Source organism: Mesoplodon mirus (assembly GCF_964341445.2).
Source record: "Mesoplodon mirus genome assembly, chromosome: 13".
NCBI classification, from domain to species: domain Eukaryota; kingdom Metazoa; phylum Chordata; class Mammalia; order Artiodactyla; family Ziphiidae; genus Mesoplodon; species Mesoplodon mirus.
Window position 1 is genome coordinate 38,381,450 of NC_138989.1, and position 17,061 is coordinate 38,398,510.

Genomic DNA, 17,061 nt, shown 5'->3' on the forward strand with positions numbered 1-17,061 from the left:
GAGCTACTTAGTTTAAGGACAAGCAGTTTGTCACACATGTCAGGCTCCTCTGAGGAAATCTTTGTGTCACATCCCAAAATAGTTATTCATTTTCATAGTGATGATTGACGTCAAGAAGGGGCATAGATTAAATACTGTGTATTCTGTTTTAGAAGGAAGAAAACTATATATTTCACCTTTAAAATGAATTTTGTTTGTAAAAGTTCAAGAGAATCACCATCATTAAATAACATCAGAAAAGTTAAATTTTCTGTAATAGAGGCGTTTTTGAGTTTTTTGATCTCCAACGAGTTCTATAGAACTCATATGTATCAATTTACAGAGCTGCTTCGAGAAGGAAAAAAATCTGACCTGCTGACTGTACAAGCCTAAGAAATGCTCTTCCTCTAAAAACATCTGAACAAAAGATAGAGAAAATAAACCATCAATGTAGTTATAATCTGCCTTAAGAAAGCATATCAACATACCACTAATCACATACTAAGTTCATTTGAAGTGAAAGGAAATTTCAGTTAGTGCTTCAGAGATGATTGTAGAGTTGGTATCAGGTTATATAAGGAAACACAGTTTTTGTTCAGCTTTATTGAGGTATAACTGACAGATAAAAATAAAAGATATTTAAAGTATACATTGTGATGATTTATGTATACATTTTTAAAGGATGAGGATTCCTTCTATCTGGTTAATTAACACATTCATCACCAAATATATGTATATATACATACACACATACAAATATGTTAATTTCTTGAGGAACCTCCGTACTATTTTCCATAGTGGCTGCACCAATTTACATTCCCACCAACAGTGCACAAGAATTCCCTTTTCTCCACATCTACTGACACATCATCTCTCATCTTTTTGATGATAGCCATTCTAACAGGTGTGAGGTGATAGCCCCTTGTGGTTTTGATCTGCATTTCCCTGATAATTAGTGCTATTGAGCACATTTTCATGTACCTGTTGGCCGTCTGTAGGTCTTCTTTAGAAAAATGTCTATTCAGATCCTCTGCCCATTTTTTAATTGGATTGGGGGGGCGGGTTGCTATTGAGTTGTATGAGCTCTTTACAGATTTTGGATATTAGCCCTTTATCAGATAAATGATTTGCAAATATTTTCTCCCATTCAGTATGTTGCCTTTTCATTTTGTTTCCTTTGCTGTGCAGAAGCTTTTTAGCTTGATGTAGTCCTAATTGCTTATTCACAATTTGTTTAACGTTCCAGGCAATAGCCTATTACAGGTCCCTCCCCCAACCCCCAGAAAATAAGACACATTGTATCCTGCCGTCACTGGGTTTTGCTCTGTTTTGAACCAGGACATGAGCTGCGAGGAGAAGCTGTACTTTGGCATGAACGAGTACAGTAAATCTCTTCAGTGGGGAATCACGAGCCCACTTCTGAGATGTGATGAGACTTTTGAAAAGATGGTGAACACACTCTTGGAGAGGTAAATAAGGACTTTCAACCTTTTGTTCAGCTGTACTTGCATGTCTGAAATAGCCAAACGTCTTTTGTGTCAGTGTCACAGGGAATTTTGGTGGAGTCCAGGCTGTGCAAATGACATGTGAAGGCAGAATAAAAATAGCCTTTCCTAAGATGACCTTTTACTCAGATGGGTTTTCTATGATCATCCAAGACCAACAAAGGAAACCAGTGACTCAGAGTGGGAGGTAGAACCACTTTCTGTGTTCTTAATTGTCTCCCAGGCAGGCTTCATTGCTGCACCCAGAGATGACTTGGGCACAGAGGGATTTGCTTATTAAAGACCATTCCTCTGAGGTCTGGCCTTCCCCACACTTTTACATTTTCCTCTCTTTTCTCCTCTGTCCACCACAGGCAAGTACACTCAGTAAAAACAAAACTTTACTCTGAGAGATTTGGAGTGTAGACTGAAGAAAATTAAAGAACAAACCGATCATTTAAGTGAGTTCAGTTCTAAGTGGCCCTCCTCCATCCCTGACCTTGGGGTTAAGATTCATGACTCTCTGTCTCCTTTTTCTTCCCCAATTCCAGGTCAAACTCTGGAAGAGCAAAGGGTTTTTCTGGGTTTTTTTCCTCCCTGATCTTGAACCATAGACTCAAAAAATAGGCAGAGGCATTAGAATTTAACATAATAGGGAATTCCCTGGCAGTCCAGTGGTTAGGATTTGGAGCTTTCACTTCTGTGGCCTGGGTTCAATCCCTGGTCAGGGAACTAAGATCCTGCAAGCTGTGAGGCGTGGCCAAAAAAAAAAAAAAAGAATTTAGCTTACTAGAGGTCCCTCCCTGCCCTCCACTACAGTATTCTGTTTGATCATCCAGTGATGGGGGCAGTTGGGCACTATTTGATGAGGCACATTTTTTAGTAGCTCTAGTTCTTTATTTTTGGGTTTTTTCTTTTTTTTTTGCGGTACGCGGGCCTCTCACTGCTGTGGCCTCTCCCGCCGCGGAGCTCTGGACGCGCAGGCCCAGCGGCCATGGCTCACGGGCCTAGCCGCCCCGCGGCATGCGGGATCCTCCCGGACCGGGGCACGAACCCTCGTCCCCTGCATCGCCAGGCGGACTCCCAACCACTGCGCCACCAGGGAAGCCCTAGTAGCTCTAGCTCTTAAAACTGGCTCTAACTGATCACAAACCATGTATTTAACAAGCTGCCCTATAACTTTGCTAAGAAAAAAGAAAGAGAAATAAAAATGAGGACGGGGGATACATCCTACCCAGCAAGTTATAATGCAATGTCAGGAAAAGGAGCAGGCTTGGAGTAGGATTTTATGTTTTTGCAGCTGTTGGATTTGAGAAGACTTAACTGACACTGAGATGTTAATCCTTTCACAGCACATGTGATCTTAGATTTCCAGAACCATCCCATGAGTCTCCCCTTTGTTTCCCACCCTTCTGTTCCCTCTGCCCTCTTGGAACCTATCTTTTCTTCCAGTAACATCACTCGAAGTTTTTTTTTTTTAATTTATTATCATTATTTTTTTTTATTAGTTTCTGCTTTATAACAAAGTGAATCAGTCATACATATACATCTGTTCCCACATCCCTTCCCTCCTGTGTCTCCCTCCCTCCCACCCTCCCTATCCCACCCCTCCAGGCAGTCACCAAGCACCGAGCTGATCTCCCTGTGCTATGCGGCTGCTTCCCACTATCTATCTACCTTACGTTTGGTAGTGTATATATGTCCATGCCTCTCTCTCGCTTTGTCACAGCTTACCCTTCCCCCTCCCCATATCCTCAAGTCCATTCTCAAGTAAGTCTGTGTCTTTATTCCTGTTTTACCCCTAGGTTCTTCATGACATTTTTTTTTCTTAAATTCCATATATATGTGTTAGCGTACGGTATTTGTCTTTCTCTTTCTGACTTACTTCACTCTGTATGACAGACTCTAGGTCTATCCACCTCATTACAAATAGCTCAGTTTCGTTCCTTTTTATGGCTGTCACTCGAAGTTTTATAACTCGTATTTTAATGGATGATCCCATCAACTCCTATACAACTTTTGTAATACTTACAAAACTACAGTTACAGTTTAATACAAACAAAAAAAAAACTAGGGAAACGATTCACTTCTAAATTCATAGCTCTTTCAGTGTGAAATTTAAATGCCTGTATGTCAAAGTTACTCTTTGATCTAACTCTGGCTTTCCTACATGGCCCAGCAAAAAGCATTAAGCCTTAAACTTGGATCATCTGTGCCCACTTCCTCTAGCCAAGTCACCCCAGGCTAATAATAGCTATGATTTATTGAACACTTGACGGGATTGGCCCAGGACTGATTGAACTGAAGGATTTCTTTACTTTTCCCCAATCTACTAAATTCTTATCACGTAAGAAGACATTGTCAGAGACCTGAATAAAATCCACACTCTGTCTCTGACCAGTTGGATGATCTTGGGAAAGGAGCTGAATTTCTCCCAACCTTTAACTCAGCCTCCTTCTATGAGAAGGTGGAGTGGACAGAACCCAGGGAATCTGTGGTCCATTCCAGCTCTAAGTACTTCAGAACCACACTAGTCATTTGATGACCCTAACTGGTATTTGACCCTGGGCTTTTCTGTGTAAGGCTGGTGATGACAGTTTCACTTTAAATAGAATTATAAAGTGGAGCAAAGGTGAAATCCCCCACTGGCCTACCCAGCTGCTAGGCGGCTGCATGTGCTACCAGCTGGCATCCAGAAGGGAAGTTCAGACTCGCCATTGTTTTGCAGGCTCCACGAGAGGCTTGGCCAAGCTCGGGTCCAGGGCCTTGCTTTGCCTATGCCTACTTTCTTGATACCTGCAAGCACCTCTTCATGCCTGCAAGTGGGTCCTCTTTGCCCATTTGTATTCATTCTGTCAGCAGGCTTGGCTTTCTGAGGAATAGCACATTAATGAGAGGTTTATTTTCTGCCTGCTCTGTAATCGTAAAAACTGCCAATTTGGCAGTCCAGTGAAGGGTGGAGGGAGGGGAATGTTGAGGTGAGTCAAGGACACCCCTACTATTTGCTGGGCCCCCTTCACCGAGCAGGGGCTCAGGTGGATAGGAGGCCACACCACTAGGGGGTGCTATTTCTCCAGCCAGCTCCAAGTTTTCTCCATCTTTATGGGAAGATACTGTTATTGCTACAAAGGAGCTGACCTCAAATTAGCAATACTAATTACTCTTTTTACTCCTGATACTCCACAGACATTACACTGGTGCCTCAGTTTCCTTAACTGTAATCTGAAGTATAAGAGAAATAAGCTAACAAGCATTCTAACCCCAAGCTACCAGCAAGAGGTTAGGATCTAGGGATGATCCATTATGGCTCTGTTGAAAATATGAACAGACCAGTGCTTCTCAAAGTGCAATGTGATTGTATAAAATAGATAACTAATAAGAACCTGTTGTATAGCACAGGGAACTCTACTTCGCCACACAGTGGAAACTAACACGACACTGTAAAAAACTATACCCCCCCAAAAAAGCAATGTAATACAAATCACCTGGGGACCTTGTCCAGCCTGATTCTGATTCAGTACATGTGTGGTGGGAGGCTTTGGCGGGTCTAACAAGCTCCCAGGTGGTGCTGCTGTTGGGTGATGCTGCTGGTCCAGAGACCGCACTGGGAGAAGCTCGGGTCACTAGACTGTCCCTAAACCTCGTGAACTTGCTGTACCTATCCCAGCAGGTTTTGTGAGCTCACCTTTTCCTTCTAGTGATGGGGGCTTCAAGGTCATTCTAGAGCTCAAGCCCCACTCCTGTCACGAACCCCTTCCTGCCATGCTTGGTCTGCATTCCTACAGCACAGACCTCGCTGCCCCAGTGAGCCCCACGCCCAGATGCCAGCTCCCTGTGTTCTGTTGAAGGTACCCCAGGCTGCACAGCATGGTCGTCCGCTGCTACCTCCTCATCCAGCAGTACTCGGAGGCTCTGATGGCTCTCACCGCCATGGCGTCCCTCCGAGACCACAGCACGCCGGAAACACTCAGCATCGTGGATGACCTCCTCAGCTGCCCAGGAAAAAACAAAAGTGGGAGGGGACACATGCTCATTCTCAGGGTGCCCTCCGTGCAGCTGGCGATGCTGGCCAAGGAGCGGCTGCAGGAGGTGCGCGACAAGCTGGGGCTGCAGTACCGCTTCGAGATCATCCTCGGGAACCCCGCCTCTGAACTCACTGTCGCAGCCCACTTTGCGGCGCGATTAAAGGTTAGCAACGGACAGACGTTTGTTCTGTTTTCTAGGACTCCCGTGTAGGTGGCTCAGAGGCCTGAGTGTGATAGAGTTTTGCACATGTGTCAGTGTGATCTTCGTGACCATGTTAAGGCTAACCTAAGGGACGTGTCCACTTTCCTAGTTTAATAAGATTCTGTCCGGCCCCCCTTTTAGCACATGCATGCAGTTGGTCTTCCATGCTCTCCAACTGCAGGTGCAAAAATGCGATGACCCAATTTCACCCCATGTTTATTGACCTTGTTCGAGATGCATCTAGCCCACGGCCATCTGTTTTCTCAGAAAAAAAGGTAAGTTGTTCTCTCGGACCTCCGTGGGGCACGCCTTTAAGTATCATCCGTTCACTGAATCTTTTCTGTCCGTGTAGCCTGTCTGTCTGCTCAGAGTGGGTAAAGTATCCTGTTTCATCTTCAGTGCTCATAGAGAACTACTCCCCACCCTCGTGCATGTGGATTCCCCAACAGTTTGCTGTTTCTTTGTATTTGCTTTGGCCCCAGGCGTGGGCTGGGCTGAGATTCAGTCAAGCCTCCTGCAGAGGGATTTGTGCATGGCTAAGCGCCGCCCATCCTCCACCCCCGCCCCGCCCCCCTGCACAGCTAGGGACGCACTGCTTTTCCTGAACCCCTCCTGTCAGGCATGGCGGGCTGGGGAGAATTTCTTAACCAACTAACCTAAATCTCTACCTCATGCCCTGCTCAGACTTTTCTGGGGACTTATATAATCCAATGTGTCCCAGACATTTGACAGCATTTCATAAAATCCTGCGTACACATAGATATGGTACTAAGCTAGGTACTATGTGTCTGGGGTAGACCGACATGGTTTCTGCACCTTGCACACTAAACACTGAGCTAAACTGGGTGAAGAAAGACCTAGTTTGACACAAACTGTATGAAAAGAAAGCACGTAGTCTTAGGGGATTTGCATTCCCACCTTGGGCTGCAGTTTACCATCTGCAAAATGAGTGTTGGACTGCATGATCTCTAAGAGCTCTAGTTCGAGGATTATTATTTAGTGTTCATAAAGCATTTTGCAAATGTAAGCCTTTGTATTGTATTCTATTACCTATCTTGAATAATCCAAAATGCAAACAACATGTCTTGTATTAGCTTGATACGTAGCTGGAACAAATAAATCTGTCTAAAAATAGAAGCTCCTCTATTTAGTGGAAGTTGTAACATTTACATTTCACATATGGATATATAGATATAATGCTCACAATATTAATTTAGAGTCATAGACCACATTACAGCAGAATTCCTGGGATAACTAACAAATGAGAGTCCTGAAATTCTTCTTACAGTATAATTCATAGAGGCATAGGTTGTGGGATAATCTGAATAATGCTAATAATGATGAGGAATCTGGAAGAGCAGATCATCAGCACTGCTCTGTGAAGTCTCACACACCTACTGCAGGGAGATGGTCTCAAAGGATGTGAGCCTGCCGGGACTTCTCTGGGTCTCCACTGACCCTGACCAAGTGCAGCTACTTACAGAGTCTTAGGTCATTTGTTCGGACCCTTCAGGAATGCCAATCACTAAGTCAGGATAAATCAGCAGTCCTAAATAATATGCCCCTCTGGGCCATTGTTTGAAAACTGCGGTCAAGACCTGAGCTTCCTAGCCTGGCTGCTAGCACGTCAGAATCACCTGCAGGTTTTCCAAAGGGCTGCTGGGAGTGTGCGCCATACACGAAGGGGGTCTCAAGTAATTACTTCTCAGAGCAATTATATCTCAATTCTCATGAGTCGCTGCCAGGCACCAGCCACACAAAAGAGATTTCCATACGCTCAAAACCTCTCGATCACATCAATCCATCCTTTTTATATTCTCTATTTGTGTGGAAGTGAAAATTTGAAATCCCTTTGGAATGTTCACATCCTAAGAAAGACGACCACTTGCCAGGTGGTCTCTGTTTCACCTGTTTATTTCTTTTTTAAAAATTTTGTTTGTTTATTGGCTTGTATTTCTACCCCCATAGCCTGAAATTTCTATGAGGACTTTTCCTCTCAATATGAATAGCACCCAATGAAGTTTCAGGTACAAAAGAGGCACATGTAAAAATTGTTAAATTAATTAACCATTGTAGCATTCTGTGACTCTCATTCACTCTTTTTCTTTTTCACCTGTTTATTTCTAAATTACCAACTTTACCACTGACGAGATAGCACCAGTGTGCCTTTCATCTCTAACGCTGGGTAAAATCCAATGCCTCTTTTTCCATTAGGTGGTCTTATTTTTGTGCTTACCTCTAATTATCCTTTAGAAATCATGGTTAACTTATAAGTGATAACAAGTACTTTGGAAGGATACAAGGTTTATATCTAAATAAATCAGTTCATCCAGAAGGCCTGTGAAGCTTTCATTAGATTTCCTTGGCCTTGAACCCCATATTATCCCTGAAGTCAATGCTCTCCTAGTCTTTTGTGTTGTCTTAACTGCCTCTGCAGGAAAATCATCCTGAGGGCATGACAGATCCATAGAAGAATGGCAGCCATCAATCATCAGAAGTAACAATGTGACAGAAAAGCATTTTATAGGGGGTTTAGCTAGCTCTGATTGGTCAAGAGTAAAAGTGGAATTTGTTTAATCATCTTTTGAAAATAAATCTCCTTATAAAACATAATATCTGTTATCCCATCATTATAACCCAACCTCATTCTCGATAGAACGATGAAATATATTCGAGGAGACTCCAGTGTCAGGGATATCATAAATCCAATGTGAAGGCTAATGAGTAAAACAATTCCTACTTGCAGAATTATTTGCTTTGAATTAGGTAATGTTCTGGTTCCCTTTGACATGAAAATATATGGAAAACTGAATTGGGGGGGAGAAACTTTCTGCTAATATCTTAAAAATATTTTGACAGATTAATTTTCTAAGACATAGAAAGTCTCTCAAACTTGTAAACAGTTACGTAGATCCACTGAGTTCTCTTTGGCATGCAAACATATGATAAAAGATTGGGCAACAAGATTCAGGTTGGTTCTTCCAATTTTACAAGTTATACACATTTTACTTGAAGTAATTGTGGGTATATATTTTTTTTTTTTTCTTTTTGCGGTATGCGGGCCTCTCACTGTTGTGGCCTCTCCCGTTGCGGAGCACAGGCTCCGGATGCGCAGGCCCAGCGGCCATGGCTCACGGGCCCAGCCGCTCCGCGGCATATGGGATCCTCCCAGACCGGGGCACGAACCCGTATCCCCTGCATCGGCAGGCGGATTCTCAACCACTGCGCCACCAGGGAGGCCCGATTGTGGGTATATTTAATTCCAAAGACTGGTTTTCCTAGACATAAACAAATCAGTAAACAAACTCTGTTTTATCATATCATATCTTGCCTGATATATTTCTTTTGATCCCATTCTGATTTTAGCAAAGGAAGTACCAGTCTATTTTAAAATAAAATTGTATGCATTACTTAATACCTCACTTCTTAGTCCTTGTTCCCAAAAGCATTATCTGAAATGCCAGTTCATTTCTTATAATAACTCCTGCTAGAAAGCCGATATAAAGCACAGTTAGATCTACACACTTCATAAAAAGTAGTAGAAACCACCTTATCTACTTAAGAGATGGTTTATTTTCTCTCTGCTCTAAAACAGACAGAAAAGTCTATAAGATCTTTTCACTTTTGAACATCTTTCAAGTTGGGATTTTCTTCCTCTTGATATATTCATGCTTTCAAGATTGATGTTCCATTTATTAAAGATATTCGTGTGTGTATATGTATATATGGGTTAATATATATGAGAAGTTGATTACGTGTGAGTTTTGTTGAGATTCTTTTATTAGTCATTTACAACTGAAATGGTCTTTTTCAGTCAATCAGTCCGAAGAGTCTGTCCATTATATGAAGGAAGTGTACTTAAGAGCCTTGAGTCTACTAGTTTAACTAGGATTTCTGTAAGGTTTGCACCATCGGTGGAATATTTCATATTGTATGTTTCTTTGACCTGTGTGGCTAATGTATGATATAAATCAAGATCTCCTGTTTTATCCTACTGCGATAAAACAAAAGGCTACATTCTTCTAGAGTGCTTTGTGTATGTTTTTTAGTAGTAATTAAAATATATGTACACACACAAACACACTTATTGGAAGTCATTTGGAACCACAGATGTGTATAAAGTCTGGCTGTAGAAACCTTTAAGAAGGTGGGAACTTAAATGAAGGGTTTTAATTTTATTGTGTGGGTCCCTTTCTACAGACTTGGAGAGGAAATGAAGCAGAAGAGTGGACCCCTCGGACGTACCAAGATCTAGAAGGTCTGCCTTGTATTGTGATATTAACTGGCAAGGATCCCCTTGGAGAAACCTTTCCCAGGTACAATGTGAATCATTAGTTTTTATTTTCCATTAGTTGCCCACCTGAGCTGGTGGTTAAAACTTGGCTGATGCTCCCCCATGTCATTCACTTGGCAAGTGAGAAGAGAATTGTTTTATTTGGGGATATAAGAAATGTAGTCTTCCTTGAGTCTTTCTTTGACTTTCCAGAGATAGTCTAGCAATCTGGGGAATGGGAGATAGCCACACATGAGAAGTGTTTATGCATCGAAGCAGGGCAGCCAGAGGGGCAGGGAGGAAAAGCACTGTCCCCAATGAGGAGTTTTGGGGATGAAGTGTCTCTGTTAGTGTCTCTGTTAGTCTGCTGTTCCCTCAAGGATCCAGGGCCTGTAGGTTGGAAGGCAACAGCGCCAATAATCATAGCACTCACTGAATGCTTACCGTGTGTCAGGCATTGTCCTAAATGCCTTACCCTTGTCATGCCATTCATTCCTTTCAGTAACTGGGTCAGCTGGACACTGTTACTCTATTTTATATGTGGAGAAAATGAAGTGACTAGCCCGAGGTCCTAAGCTAGGAGGTGGCGGAGCTGAGGTTCACATCAGGCATTACCTGGCACCGAAGCTCACGATTTTGACTGCTGCGCCGCACCCAGACACCCAGACACACATAAACACGGCGTGCCTCACCAAAGACAGACTCGCCAAAGATATCCTTACTTTCGTGCAGGTCTTTGAAGTACTGTGACCTCCGGTTAATTGATTCAAGCTATTTAACTCGCACGGCCTTGGAGCAGGAGGTGGGTCTGGCGTGCTGCTACGTCTCAAAAGAGGTCATCCGGGGGCCCACTGCTGCCCTGGACCTTAGTGGCAAGGAGCAAGAGAGAGCCGCCGTCGGCGAGAACGGTGCCGGGGAGCTGCTCATGGACCTGGAGAGGCCCCAGAGCAACAGCAGTGCCGTCACTGGAACCTCAGGTCAGTACTTTCTCTTTCAAGGGATCAGAGGCAGGAGTGAGGAGGGGGGTAGGAGTATGGAAGGCAGAGGCGTCTGCTGACTCCCATCAAGGCTTTCAGAGCCTTGGGTGACTCAGGCATCCTGTCCAGACCTTGGTTCTCCGGGAGAGATACTTGGAAAACATGACTCTTGAGCAGCCACAAGATACGTTCCTGGGGAAGCCTTTAATGAAGAGCTTGCTAATAAGCTAAATAATACAGAAAATAAATTTCATCAACCCCAGCTGCCACCATTTTCCCTAGTCTCTCTCACCCTAATCATCTCATAGATATTATGCATCTGATATTTGCACAAAGGCCTTCTTTTCCTTCCAGATCCTGAAGCTGTAAGTTTTTGCTAATTGGCCTAGTATCTGGCACAAAGTATTTGTTTGAATGAATGAATGAATGAGTGACTTTTCTAAGTACTTAATGGCAAGTGTTTGTATACTGAAGGCTACTCTGGGACCATGGGTTGACTGGGATGATCCAGTCTGCAGCCTGCCAGCCACTCTCTTATTGTGTTACTGTGTGGTTGATGGCAGTGCTTGGCATCAGTTTTCTTCTGATAAATAGTATTAAGCAAATACAGCACTATTTCCATTTTTTTCTGTGAAAGTTATAATAAAGCTTTATATAGAAAACTTGGAGAAGGTAATGAAGTATAGAGAAGAGATAAAAAATGAAAACTCCACAGCAGAGGGAACCACCATTTGTGTTCCTTCTCCCCCGTGCTTCCCTTCTCTCATCTCCATGACACACACACGCAAACACACACACACAATTTCATGGCCAAAAGCAGCACCAATCTTTCTATTCACTCTGTCAGCTGCTGTCAGATGGGCTCCCTACGAGAACTGAAAGGCAGGTATCTGTGGGGTTTTCTGACTTTCTGTGGTGCCCCTCAGCCTGGAAGAGCATGGGGACTGTCCTTTGGGGTCTTCCCAGCTGCTCCACTCAGTCAGGGGTCAGGGCTGTACCTCCCCCACCCCATCACTACAGGCTCCCCAGTTCTGCCTCTGCGACCAGGTCAGAGTAAAGGGGAGAGGTTGGGAGGAGTGTAAAGGGTAATAGAGGGGAGGGGGACTATCACATCTAGAAGCTTTTGGATACCGGCATCAGTGACGGAGAGGCAAGGAAGGTAGGGGTGGGGATGGTGATGAGCACTGGACTTCCTTCCTGTGGTTCTTTAATCAGCCCCACAAGCCTCACTCTTCTGGCCTTGTTCTGATTAACTCACACAAAGGTAATGATTTGCCTTCTGCTGTTTTTAGAGTTTTCCCCGCTTTCAGGATGCATGTGCTGCACACACGCACACACACAATCACACAATCACACACGCCCCCCACCGGCCTTGGGGTGACTCTGAGGGTCCTCAGAGGGGCTCACTGCCCAAGGTGTGCAGGCCCGTGGACTCCAGGACCGATGAAGGGAGAGGAAAGCCCTCACACAAAAGTCAGATGAGCAGTGGAGTGACCGTGTCACGAGCCTCTGGTTACTGGCTATTCATCTAGGATCTCCCAAGGTTGGGATATGACCCCCAGGCCTGGGAAGCACCGATCTGAGCCAGAGAGGGCCTGCAATCTTGAATGTAATGAGCTTCTGGTTTGTCCTCAAGCCAAAAAGGGGCTGATGGACTAGAGGGGAAAACATGTTTGAAGTGAATTGGCCGCAGGTGCAGGGATCTCTGGGCAAGAGCAGCATCTCGCTGGGAGGATATAAAGCTCTCCATTCCCACGGAGCCGCTTCCCACGCTGGTCTGGGCGTCCATGGAAGGGGCTGCACGCTGGGGAGGTATCCAGAGCCAGAAGCGTGGGGCCCTGGGACCCCCAGAAGGAGGCGAGTGGCACTGGGGCAGGACTTGGATGTGAGCCTGTGTCGGTCAGGGTCCTGGAATGAATCAGAAGGCTTATCCAAACGAGGTAACCTGAGGAGAGTTTAATATGCCGGCAGGATGCAGCCAAGGAGCAGGAGATGGCGTAGTCGACCCCAGGGGGCCCGGACCACCTCGCGCCCTGAAGACGCCGGGGAGGGGGTGGGGGGGATAGGCAGACATGGGCCCCGGAGGAAGCCGGGGCGTGGGGTGGGGGAGTACCGATTTCCTATGGCGTCTCCACTGGCCGACCCCACGCAGGAGCGGGGGCGGGGGGGCAGGACGCTGTGTAGTCCGCGCACCGCCGGGCCCCCGGGCCTCCAGGCCGGTCCCCCTGGCAGGGGCGGCGGTGACAGAGCGGTCGCGCGGCGGGCTGTTGTCCGTCCTCTTTCAGGCTCCATCATGGAGAACGGGGTGAGCTCGTCCAGCACCGCCGACAAGTCCCAGAAGCAGCTCCTGACCCCCGGCTTCCGGAGCCCGGCCAACAGCGTGGGGCTGGACGAAGGGGTCTCGGCGGGCCTGGCGGGAGCCGGAGAGACCCTGAAGCAGGAGTGTGACTCCCTGGGCCCCCAGATAGCGAGCAGCACCACCTCCAAGCCGTCGTCTTCCTCGCCGGGGCCCGGGGCGCCGCGGTGGCCGGGACAGCCGGCGCCGGGCTGCCGGGGCGCGCAGGCCGCGCTGCCCCCGGTCGTGATCCTGTCCAAGGCGGCCTACAGCCTCCTGGGCTCGCGGCGGGGCGGCAAGCTGCCGGCGTCCGCGGCCCTGCTGCCGCACCCCGACGTGGCCTGGGCCAGCCCCCTGCGGCCGCTGCTGCCCGGGCACGCGAGCGCCGAGGAGCAGTCCCTCTACTACCGCCGCTGGACCGCGGCGCGGCCGCACCACGCCGACCACGGCAACCAGGCCGAGCCCGCCTCGGGCGCGCGGCCCTGCCATCCCCGCCGCCTGCTGCTGACCGGGCCCCCGCAGGTAGGGAAGGGTGCCGGGGGGGGGGACGGGGGGGCTGGGGTCTCCGGAGGAAGGGCCAGAGAGGGGGAGAGGGGGTCTCGCGTTGGGGTCCGGTGGTCGGGGCACGGAGGCCCCCCACTCCGGCAGGGAGACGCGGAAGAGCCCACGTGTGAAATCTCTTTTCTCTTTTCCGCCTCTCTCCTCCCTAAACCTCTCTCCACCAGGTGGGGAAGACTGGCTCCTACTTGCAGTTCCTGAGGATCCTCTTCCGCATGCTCATCAGGCTCCTGGAGGTGGACGTGTACGACGAGGCAGAGATCAACACCGGTGAGTTCCGAGCCGGCAGCGTGGGTATTAACACCACAGCCGGAGCTTCCCGCGTCCTCCTGGGGGTATACATGCGCTCATGGGCAGGGTTCTCGAGAGGTTAAAGGTCGTGAGCCAGCAAAGAGTTGTAAGCAAGCTGTGGCCGAGTTGAGCTCCCTGAGGTCGGGGTGGGTCTTCCCCTCTTTCGACTCCCGATCCCCTCTGTGTCCTTCCTGTGCGACGCTGAGCAAAGAGGCATCTCATAAAGCCCTGTCAGGTGGGTTCACTGCTCAGATGGTCAAACTGTCCAGGTTTAAAATTCGAGTGCAGTGGTCTACTGCTTAAGGGTTCAGGGCATGTTTTATACTCTGGATAACCAGGCCTTTGTTGGTTCGTCAGAGTAGACGTATGTTTTGTCCGCTGGCTCCTAGGGAAGGTGTGTGGGTTGCTACGACGAAAGGAAAACTTCCAGAAGCAGAACAGAACCCTGGTGCCGTAAACAACCCCTTGGCACTGGCAGTAAGATGCAGGGGCTGGTGCTTGACAGACTAGCCTGTGCCTCCTGCCTGGCTTCTTGGCACTTCCACCCCGGCTGTCACCTGTGAAGGAGGCAGTTCTGCTATGCAGCCCGTCCAGCAGGGCCAGAAAGGGGGCATGAGCAGGGGTCAGCCAGCATTAGCTCTGCAGCCGGGGGAGTGTGGCTTCAAACTATGGCTTCACATCTCAGAACAGAATGACCGTGTGCTGGAAGGAACAGGGAGGGGTAGGGGCAGGAGAGAGAAGTGGTGGTTCTTCCTAAGCCCCTCAGAGATGATTCCAGAAAAGGGAAAGGCCTTATCATCTTCCATCAGATTAGCCCTTGGAGACCTCCCCTCACTTGCTTTTCCTGAATAGTTGGATCTGTTCTGTGACCAGCCCAAGAGACTAGTTTAGTTCAGAACAAGACTTAGGTAAAATCAGCCATATTTAATCATTTTACTATGGCTTTTGGCTCTATTTCCATCCTCACCAGTTCACGTCCATGATTCCAGACACAGACACACAATTCCACCTTCCTATCCACATCTCCTTGTTTGTGTCCCCAGCTGAGCTGTACCAGACCCCCAGGCCCACCACAGAGGGGACTGAAACACCCTGGGCTGCATGGAGTGGACTGGGCCCCAGGGGCAAGGGCAGAGCCAAGCAGACAGGAATGAGGGGCCGTCATCTGCTGACTTTCCCCCAGGCTCCTTGGCGCCGCAGGAGAGTGATGCCTTTACTTTTTGCCTCAGATCCTGCTACAGGGCCTACAGCTGTGAGAGTCAAACCTGGCCTTCGTAACAAGAAGCACTGTTAGTTTGGCTTTATTCCTTCACCCTCATTTTAGTGCAGGTGAATGCAGTGGTGCTCTGGAGAGGCACAAGGACACCTTTTTTTAAAACTAGAATAAGGTTTAACTTTTAAATAAAATGCATACTTTTAAAATAAAACTTAAAAAAATAACTTTAATAAGTTTATTTTTATTTTTGGCTGCATTGGGTCTTTGTTGCGGTGCGCGGTCTTTTCATTGTGGTGGCTTCTCTTGTGGAACACGGGCTCTAGGTGCACGGGCTTCAGTAGTTGTGGTGCTCAGTCTCAGTAGTTGTGGCACTGGAGCTCAGTAGTTGTGGCACCCAGGCTTAGTTGCTCTGCGGCATGTGGGATCTTCCCGGACCAGGGCTCAAGCCTGTGTCCCCTGAGTTGGCAGGCGGATTCTTAATCACTGTGCCACCAGGGAAGCCCCTAAAAAAATAACTTTTAAATAAAATGCTCAGGGATATAAAAATAAGCAGTATTGTGTTTAAAAGCTAATAGCTGTAATTCTAGTCTTTAGGCCTTTTTTGTTGTAATTTTTTCTTCGTTTCTTCCTTTGAACGTTGTCTTCAGCTTGATCGTATAGTTTTTAGTGTTAATAACAAATATCATCTATTGGACACCCACCATGTGCCTGCCACTGTCTTAGCACTTTCAATATGCCATCTGGAATCTTTACAACAATCAGGGGACCCTGAGAGGTGAAGGTGCCTGCAGGTGTGAAGTCACAAGTGGTGGGGCCTGGACTCAAACCCAGGGCCCCAGGCTGTCAACCTGGACTGCATGTCAGAACCACTTAAGGAGCTTTAAACACCACGATAGGTGCCTGAGTGATGAAGGAGGTTCTGGGCAGTGTGGCCTGAGCACAGGGATTTTACAAGCTTTGAGTGATTCATAATAAGCAGCAGACACTGAATCTTGCTCAGTGTGTCCCTGAAATCTCTTCAGCATCAACATCTTAAAACCCCACAACTAAAACTCGAAGACAGAATTCAGATCATCCAAAATTAAATAAGATTTTAAGGCAATTTGGGGGGCTGGGGTGGGAGACCAGTTGATCTCCTAGTTGTGGAAGTTTGTGGACTGGGTGTGCAGAGGCTAATGATGGGGGGACCAGTGAGGACAAGCGTCTCTCCCGGCGGGGGTCTGAAGGGACAGTCTGCTTCTCTCTACCCTGGACATGGGAGGGAGCTCATTTTTCAGAAAGGCCTTTGTCCACCCACCTGGGCGGACAACATACATACATACGACCTTCCATCCCTGACACTTGAGAGAGAAGGAGGGAGGCCAGTCGGTCTGGTCTGCCTGCTCTGTGCACTTTCTTTCTTCTTGGCCTAGATCACGGTGAAAGCAGTGAAGTGAGCCAGTCGGAGGGAGAGCCCTGGCCTGACATCGAGAGCTTCAGTAAAATGCCCTTTGATGTCAGTGTGCATGACCCCAAGTACAGTTTGATGAGCCTGGTATACACTGAGAAGCTGGCAGGGGTCAAACAAGGTCAGTGCAAGTGGAGGCTAAAGGTCAAGGGTTCACCTAAATGAGGGCAAGAGGCCTGGGGCAGTTTAATCTTTGAGAGCGGCTTCGTTCATTCTCCTCTGCTTTTCTCTCGTTTTACACACATACATGTCACCTTTTCATTTTCATAGCTGC

General features: G+C 47.3%; 1 protein-coding gene across 1 annotated transcript in view; it reads left to right on the plus strand.

Moving 5' to 3' along the window:
- Positions 1–17,061, plus strand: part of GREB1L (GREB1 like retinoic acid receptor coactivator) — a 272,602-nt gene that overhangs the window by 240,566 nt on the left and 14,975 nt on the right. Inside the window, exons 19-25 of the mRNA XM_082640432.1 lie at positions 1,318–1,448; positions 5,312–5,651; positions 9,891–10,006; positions 10,696–10,940; positions 13,226–13,797; positions 14,001–14,103; positions 16,753–16,908. Of these exons, the coding sequence (XP_082496558.1) occupies positions 1,318–1,448; positions 5,312–5,651; positions 9,891–10,006; positions 10,696–10,940; positions 13,226–13,797; positions 14,001–14,103; positions 16,753–16,908 (1,663 nt within the window). The remainder of the gene's footprint in view (positions 1–1,317; positions 1,449–5,311; positions 5,652–9,890; positions 10,007–10,695; positions 10,941–13,225; positions 13,798–14,000; positions 14,104–16,752; positions 16,909–17,061) is intronic.